A 9,208-nucleotide genomic window follows, 5' to 3' on the forward strand; every position below is an offset into this window, starting at 1 on the left:
CAAATAACAAGTAACAATTATCAAACAATATGTTCGAAATCGAAACTAACCTGCTGAACAGGAAGTGGGTAATGAACCTACTGAACAGGAAGTGGAGAATGATCTGCTGAAACAAACCTGTAAGTGTTCCGTGTTCGTCACTTCGTCTTCGTTCAATGATCGCTGGCCTGCCGAAGTTCCAGTTATGTTCGATTTTTTTTCCTTCAATCTTGCCTCTATGTTCGTTCGTATGATGAGAATTGGAGTCGACGTTTGATATGTCGCCCAAATCAATAAGGAATTGGAGTCGACGTTCGTTGGTATGATGAGAATTGCAGTTGGGCTTTTATTACTTAATTGGGCTCATTAGTCATTAGGTTGCTATTATTCATAATTGGGCTCATTCAGTTATTCGGTTGCTAACTTGCTGTTATTTAGGCAATTGGGCTGTTACATTTGTTGAACTAGGTTGCTATTATTTGGGCTGTTAAATTTTTTGAGAGGTGTCCTCGTGCTTGTTCAGGGGTGTCCTATGTATAAAAATCGAAAAAAAAAAATTACACTTCTTGTAAAAAGTTGAGCCGTAGCCCGGGCTCCGCCCCACAAGCCTTCAGGTCCGCCCCTGTTTTAGACATCTTTTATTAAGTTTGTAAAATGTCTTTTATATTTACTTATAGTTGTCTTTTAGCTATAATAGATAACACGTTTTGCTACAATATCTATACACATATCTATATGTTCTGTCAATATATGTTATGCATGGTTTTCTAAGAAACGACCCGTGTTTGCACACGGGTCTTACCGCTAGTACTATATAATAAAAGAAACCTGATTTGGGACACATGTCATTCAATGAGGGCATCAATAATTTATTGATAAATGTTAAATTAAAAAGATTTAAATATTATATTAGAATTTTATTTTGATTGTAAATCTAAAGTCTAAAATGTGTTTTAAATCTAATCCGTAGCCCGGGCTCCGCCCCACAAGCCTTCAGGTCCGCCCCTGTTTTAGACATCTTTTATTAAGTTTGTTAAATATCTTTTATATTTACTTATAGTTGTCTTTTAGCTATAATAGATAACACGTTTTGCTACAATATCTATACACATATCTATATGTTCTGTCAATATATGTTATGCATGGTTTTCTAAGAAACGACCCGTGTTTGCACACGGGTCTTACCGCTAGTACTATATAATAAAAGAAACCTGATTTGGGACACATGTCATTCAATGAGGGCATCAATAATTTATTGATAAATGTTAAATTAAAAAGATTTAAATATTATATTAGAATTTTATTTTGATTGTAAATCTAAAGTCTAAAATGTGTTTTAAATCTAATCTATGATTTATGGATTTAATTTTGATTTGAAATTATTAAACAAAACCCAAATAATCTTAATATTATCCACCAAATCATCAAACGATTGCCGCCATTATACTCCTAGATTTTTTAGATTAAGTGATAATTAAAGTTTTGTCAAGAATATAAAAAATCATTATTTAATATTCAATATATTACATCAAATATTTAGAATTAAACTCCACTTCATTCTAAATACTAGGTATGTTTTTTTTACTCTTCATATCTTATGCATATTATCTATGTCACATTGAAAACATCATGTTTTTTAGATAAGTTTACCATCTCAAATAAGTAATATGCATATTATCTATGTCACATAGAAAACATCATGTATTTTTAGATAAGTTAGATATATGTGTTTTAAAACAAGGTAAACTCTTAACATACATATTTTTTCCTATTGTAACTAAGATGTAGAGGTCTGTGAAAGGTATCTTCACATTCGGAATGTCATAACTTTTTTTTAAATTTAGATTTACTTAGTTGTTGTATGGTGTCTCATGTCTTTATTTTTATTTTTTCACTTATATATATGTTTCATTGGTTCAATTGTACATGTAAAGTATTACACTATACATAGTATTTTCTCAACTATAGTTAATTGGTTTTATTGATTCAATTTTTGTCTATTCATTTACATTACTTTTATCTGTCTAGAAGTCCCTTTTCAGACCTTTCAAATGGTATGGGATATATTACATTATCAATAGTTTTTATTGGTTTCCTTACTAATTGTGATAAAAGTAGTTATTTCATAGAATTCATATTGGTTTATAGCTTTGAATACGAGCATACCTTATATTAATGTTAATGATAGCGAAAGTGAGGAAACTAGGGCTGTTCACGAGCCGAACCGAACCGATCATACCTTTGCTCGTGCTCGGTTCGTTTACAAACCGATCCGAACTGAATCGAGCGTTTTTTCAACCGAGCCAAAGTCGAGCAAGCGTCTTTCGATCCGAGCATTTTTCGAACAAACGTCGAGCGAGTATCGAGCGTTGCAGAATAAACAAGGAAAGTGACGATGGGACAGCTAGTTATTAGAATAAAGTGCAGTTTTCGTCCCTAATGTTTCGTCCAATACAACACAAGTAAAAGTTTAACAAATAACAAGGAATGCAAAAACACTCAACTAGTTCTATCGAGATTAACTAAGCAGGAAGATAAATCGTCGACCGATTGAAACATACCCTTGTTCTATCGGATGCTTTAAATTGAATGAATCGATTGAAGCAAAACCCTGACGAGTTGGCGTCTTGGCAAGTGGCGATGGAGAAATCGAATAACGATGGCCAATGGGGGCTTTTGATTAGGGTCTTGCACTTCTGAATCAAATAGCGAGTTGAGACTTGAGTATTGATCGACGACGCTTCACATTTTAGTATTTGAAATTTTGACCCAATTACTCAAATGGACATTTAAGTATTGGACAATGGACAATTGGTATTGAATTTCAATTCTAATTACTTAAATGAGCTCTAATTGGATCTTGGACCAAATATTGTTAATGGGTCTCTAGTCATTTCATTAAAAGTGATACACACACAAACACAAATATATATGTGTATATATATATTAAAAAATAAATCGAGCCAACCGATCCGAACCGAACTGAGCGGACCTTTGCTCGTGCTCGGTTCGTTTACAAACCGAACCGATCCGAACCGAGCATTTTTTTAATCTAGCTGAATCGAACGAGCAAATTCCGAGCATTTTCCGAGCGAGCATCGAACAAGCGTCGAGCGCCGAGCAATTTGAACAGCCCTAGAGGAAACTATATTTGGATGGTAGAAAATATAATATTATGCCAACATTAACCCGTCAGAATAATCTATTATCAAATAAAATCAGACACGTTACCTTTGAACAAGAAAATGTCACAATAAATATTAGTAGTGGTACAAAATTTTAAGTTCCTTTGACAAATCCTAAAACAAATAACAGATCATATTATTATTAATGGCTATACAAACTTCAATGTTTATTTCGTATTTGGTCTGCATATTACTCTATATTATATATACTTAGATCATATTATAAACATATTTTTTTATTCACATTATAATTATGATTTATCCCGTGTATTACACGTGCAATAACCTAGTTAGTTTATTAATCAAATCTAGATTTCGATCTCCAATGAATAATTATTTAATTAAATAAGGTGATCTCCTCTTTTGAGGGGTTGGATTTTAAATAAGACCCAGAGGGCTCCTTTTCTTGGATCATTCAACGACTTGGGATTTCTTGGATCACAAACCCCTTGGGCCTTGAATCGGGTGTCTAGATAGAATCCACATTATTAAAAATAACCCAAATATTTAATCACTTCATAAACATGTTACTTTCTTTCTAATTTTTGTTGTAAACTTGGTAAAACACATAGTGCATAAAAAATAATATTATATTCTTTTTTTGAACGGCAAAGGATACTTATATACCACACCAAAATTACATCAGAAAATTTTCAAAATATTTGTTGTTATATCATACAGGGTAGAGGATCCTGTAAAAAGTGCTCAAAGTGTGAGAAGTATGAGAAGTGTATTATAACACTATATATAATACTATATAACACCATATAAACACCGTATAACAATATGTAACACAATGTAATACCATATAACACTTTGTAACACTATATATCATTATATAACAAATATAACACTATAGGTTGTCTGATAGCATGTCTATGATAGATGTATAGTGTTATATTTGTTATATAATGATATATGGTGTTACATAGTGTTATATGGTATTATATGGTGTTACATATTGTTATACGGTGTTTATATGGTGTTATATAGTATTATATATAGTGTTCTAATACACTTTTTACACTTCTCACACTTTAGGCCCTTTTTACACTATCCGTACCCATACATACAGTATAAAAAATAATAGTATGATACTTATAAATATAATACTTAAATATAGATAATAAAAGATAACAAATTAGTCATAGGTAATTTGTTTACACCTCTCTCTAAATAAAATAGAAGGAAGTCATCTCATCTAGAGGTGCACAAAAAACCCAAACCCAAACGCAAAAATAAAGTAATTTAATAGCCGGGTATAGAGATCTGAACTCAAACCGCTACACCAGGTATGATTTTCCTGACCAATACCCAGACCCGGTATAGAAACCTGAACTCAAACCCGCTACACCAGGTATGATTTTCCTGACCAATACCTGGACTCGAACCGGGTATTGCCAATACCCGAAAAACCAATACCCGATTATACTCATACCCAAATATATACCCGAACCCGAATATTAAAAAAAACCCGGTTATTGCACTTCTAATCCCATCCCATCCCAACCCATCAAATTGGATTCCACTCTTCCTCATCATTTTGATGCTCACAAACATGTGGCTCCAACTCATCAGTATTCCCTAACATGATAAAATACCTTCTTCCCAACAAAATACATTTATACCATGATTGCTAAAATATTTTATTATTATCAAAAGCATATATTTCTAACAAAAATGAAATAAAACAAAAATCATCATTTCCCTCCATTTTAACTGTTTTACTAACATTGAATTTTTGACCTTTTTTGGATCGATACTTTCGGTACAGGTACCTAATTTTAACGATTTTCGATACTTTTGGTACCAGTACCGAACCCTTTTAGTTCCGCCCAAGAGTAACATTTTTTGGTCAACATTTATAGATTTTGTGTGATGATGAGTTTGTATTGACCCATAAAAAGTCCAATGTCACCTATGCTAATATTTAAACTTATGACCAACAACATTACATCCAGTGGCGGACCTACACACAGTCATGGGTGGGCGGCCGCACCACTTGAAAAAAAAAATTAGTATATATTTTAGGCAAAAAAAAAAAAAAACCCGACCGCACCCCTTGAAAATATGATTGAACGCCTCATCCGCACCCCTAGCAAATAATTTCCGAGTCCGCCACTGATTACATCATTAAAACAGGTAGAAACTTTATGTATACTATATATATATATATTCAACTACTCAAAAGAACTTGATGTTACATGCCCAAATCCTCTTTTATCCATTTCAACATATGGACATGATGCATTTGGTGCAAGAAGTTGTATATACTGTAAGTATACAATCAGACATATTCTTCAACTATCAGAGTAAGAATCAGTGGTAGATATCATGTAATGTCATGTTAATCTTTTCATAAATCCAAGCACTCATACGGGTTTGCGTAGAAATATTCCTCTTCTTTCGGTCTATCAGCAATCATCACTCGTCGCTTTGGCCGACCCATTCGGTCAACATGGACTTCTTTCACCCTGTTTGAAAACTCATCCCAGTTTAACGACCCTTCGTTGTATCGGTCTATCAAGTCAATCAAGATTTTTCGGTCAAACCGAATGGTTTTCTTGAACCCTAAGTATCTGGTACATTTTTATCAAGTTAGATGGTTTCAAGAAAAACGAAAAGTGTTTACTAGACACGCTAGTTGGATAACGGGTCAAAACTAGTTGTACTAAAACGGGTCGGGCCCATTTGGTATGGGCCTAAAAAGATTTTGAACCACTTTCAACCCGTTTGACCATATAACACAACCCAAATTGACCCGTTAATTAGTTGAAACTATTAAGCAGGTTAACGAAATACCTTCGATGACCCTCAACGACTCTAGCCATGTTTCCGTCATACGTTGGAACAAAGATATCACTTTCTAAAGAAACAAAGTAATCAAGTGCAGCCATCTGTGACGAATGGTTTTGAAAGAACCCGAGCTCCATAGGGTCCAACAGCATCTCTTTCCGCACCTGTTCATAACAACGATTAGCCCGTTTAAAATCTTATGGCCCTTAAAAATCAGTTTTACTAACCAGATTCGGGAACTCTGCCGCTAAACTAGCCATTCGTCGTTCACCTCCATAGATTTCACCAGCGGCAATATAAATTTGAATATTTCGATCGGTTCTCAAAGCGCGTAATATCAAAGCCGTTTCTTCTGGTGTCATAGGACACAACCCTTCTTTTCTCTTTAGATCCGAATTGATTTCTTTCTCTTTCCACCATGGATACGCGTATCTAACAATTTTAAACACGACCCTTTTGAGGAACAAGATTAAAACGAAACGGGTTAAAATAAAATTCGAATCTTGTTTCGAAAATCACCTCATTCTTGTCAATTCTTCAACTTCTTCACTGTTGCAGCCTTGTGTGCATCCAGAGAATGCCAACATGTCCATTTCGTATCGAAGATGAAGAACTAAAAATGGCCCGTTTTTTCTAAGGATATTCACAACTTTTCGACCCAATTGTTCAATCTGTGAAGTGAACTTTAAGCCACTGAAATTTACTCGACACCTCAGTTTTTGTATCTCGAGAGGGAGCCCGTTGTTGGCAAGACGCGCGTCGGTTCTGTTTAAATGTACAACTTTATACCTCCGGATAAGTGGAAGAATCTGCGAGTCAAAAACACAATAAATATAAATTTCTGTTCATGTTAAAAAGATAAAACTTAGGGATGCTAAACGGGTCGTGTTCATGGGTTGGCAGGTTGACACGAACCCAACACTAAACGGGTTCAACCTGAAACTGAACCCGCGAATTTCGTGTCTGAAATTCACACCCCTAATAAAACTAACAAGATTTATGAACAAAAAAAAACCTGATTATGATAATAAGAAATATCAGACCAACTAATCGGTGCTAACGATCGAAATTTCCCAAGCTCAACGCGTCTTTTAAGCCTGGGGGGAAGTTCTTTCAATATCCGAACCTCGTCCCGCAAGGATCTGATGAAGTGATCAACATCAAAGATGTCTTCAAAGTCACTGCAGATTAGAAATTTAAAATCTTGAATCGGATTCGCGTAATCTTATGCTAATTTAGTTGCGAATAACGACGAACTTACCTAGGATCAGCCCAAAATGATGATTTATCCAATTCTGGAACAATAAGTGTGACATTTAAGTATCTTGCTACTGCAACCATGTCACAGATCTGTATAACAGAATAAGTTGTTAAACGAATTATCTAACGAAAGTAAAACAGATTACGATTCAAGATTATAAGTTTATAACAAACTCACTGCGCCTCGCATTTGATTAAGTCCACCATTGCAAGAAACCATCAGATAACCATTGTTCTTGTAAGCCCCTAAATATGAACAGATTACAATTTCATTAATTCGACAACAAAAAAAAATCTGTTTTCGACATTTTTAACGAAATTATCACCATTCGACTGCAAATTCATTAAAATACAATAAAAGGCACAATCTGTTTTTAAACATTTTTAACAAGATTATCACCAATTCGACAAGTTAACTAAAATACAACAAAAAAACAATCTGTTTTCGACATTTTTAACAAAATTACCACCAATTCGACAACAAAAAACAATCTGTTTTCAACATTTTAACCAAAATTATCACTAATCGACGGCGAATTCATTAAAAAACATCAAAAAAAAAAAAAAAAAAAAAAAAAAAATCTGTTTTCAACATTTTAACCAAAATTATCACGAATTGGAGTATTGGACAACAAATTCATCAAAATACCAAAAAAAAAAAGCAATCCACTTTCAACACTTTTAACAATCTTTAACACTCAAAAACATACTTTTAGGGGGAAGAAAAACTTTGGGCTCCAAAGAAAGATGAATGTTAGTCTGTGCAGGTGTATAACAAGCAGGCCAAGTTTTCAACAATCTTGGACCCCAAACCTCACCAACAGTCAACAACTGAACAACACAGATCCACAACAACAATGTTGTCATCCACAAAATCATTTTAGCTTGTGACAACACCATCAAACTGCTGGATTTGTCCCCTTTACTACCACCCTCTCCACCACCTGTAAATGCTACACAACCACCCATTATAACTGCTCCACCACTTCACACTTCAACTAATCTACAACACCCTTGATTTATTCATCTAATTACACAAATGGGAAATGGGTTTGGTATTTGGTGATGTGGGTATTTGTTTTTTTGTAAAAATCTTGAATCTTGATTTTATGCCTAAAATTCAAGAAACTTTGAGATTGATCAATGTGATCAATTGATGAACAAAATGATGAATTTACTGGATACCCTTTTGAATATGTGATCTGGGTATGGGTTTTCCGGCAAGATACCGGCGAGTTTCGCCGGAGAAGTGGGAGAGCTTGTGATCCGGTGAATATTTGTTGAGAAATGTGGTGAGATGAGAAGTGGGTTTTGTTTGTTTGTAGTAAATTTTGTTGAGTTGTTAGAAAATGAGTTGAAACTGAAATTTTTCTGGCCCTGTATTTACGGAGCCGATTATTGCTGTTTTATTACTCTTTCTTGTTAGAAAAGTTGAAAAATTTAATGGGTTTTAAGATTTAGTAGTAAATAAAAAAAATTTAATGGGTTTTAAGATTTAGTATTAAATAAAAAAATTTAATGGGTTTTAAGATTTAGTATTAAATTAAAAAAATTTAATGGTTTTTAAGATTTGTTATTAAATTAAGTTTTGATATATCTATCATCAACATTCATTTTGTGTTTCATTTATTTGGTGATTCATCATTTTGTTATTGGTCCTTGTAGTGTTAAATGAATTTTGTCGAGTTACTTGAGATAATCAAATTAAGCTTTTCGAATTTTAAAATTTTGAAATTGAAGTTGAAGTTGAATTTGATTCGAATTAGATTTGCAAAAACGGACTTGTAAGAATAACGTTTTTTTTACAAATGATAGTATCAATAGATAATTACAAGAATCTTATAAACATATATAGATATCGTTTTAACAATGATGGATAAGATGTATGTTTCCTTGTATCTATCTAGTTAACATTATATAAATATACATATCGTGTTTTTCATGATCCTATATATAAAACGGGGTGTCATCTGATACAAATATACTTT

General features: G+C 33.4%; 1 protein-coding gene across 2 annotated transcripts; it reads right to left on the reverse strand.

Moving 5' to 3' along the window:
• Positions 1-5,297: 5,297 nt before the first annotated feature.
• On the reverse strand, positions 5,298-8,618 carry LOC110911037 (rhamnogalacturonan I rhamnosyltransferase 1). Of its 2 annotated transcripts, XM_022155601.2 has the most exons (9): positions 7,931-8,618; positions 7,399-7,466; positions 7,222-7,310; positions 6,976-7,141; positions 6,480-6,769; positions 6,188-6,392; positions 5,967-6,124; positions 5,505-5,743; positions 5,298-5,474 (listed from the first exon to the last, which is right to left on the reverse strand). In XM_022155601.2, the coding sequence occupies exons 1-8, from the start codon at positions 8,187-8,189 to the stop codon at positions 5,521-5,523; spliced, it is 1,458 nt and encodes a 485-aa protein (XP_022011293.1). In that variant the 5' UTR covers positions 8,190-8,618; the 3' UTR covers positions 5,298-5,474; positions 5,505-5,520. The 2 variants fall into 2 exon arrangements, with proteins under 2 accessions (XP_022011293.1, XP_022011292.1); XM_022155600.1 differs by having other exon boundaries at positions 5,304-5,743.
• Positions 8,619-9,208: the final 590 nt, after the last annotated feature.

This window comes from Helianthus annuus, chromosome 15 (assembly GCF_002127325.2).
Source record: "Helianthus annuus cultivar XRQ/B chromosome 15, HanXRQr2.0-SUNRISE, whole genome shotgun sequence".
NCBI classification, from domain to species: Eukaryota; Viridiplantae; Streptophyta; class Magnoliopsida; order Asterales; family Asteraceae; genus Helianthus; species Helianthus annuus.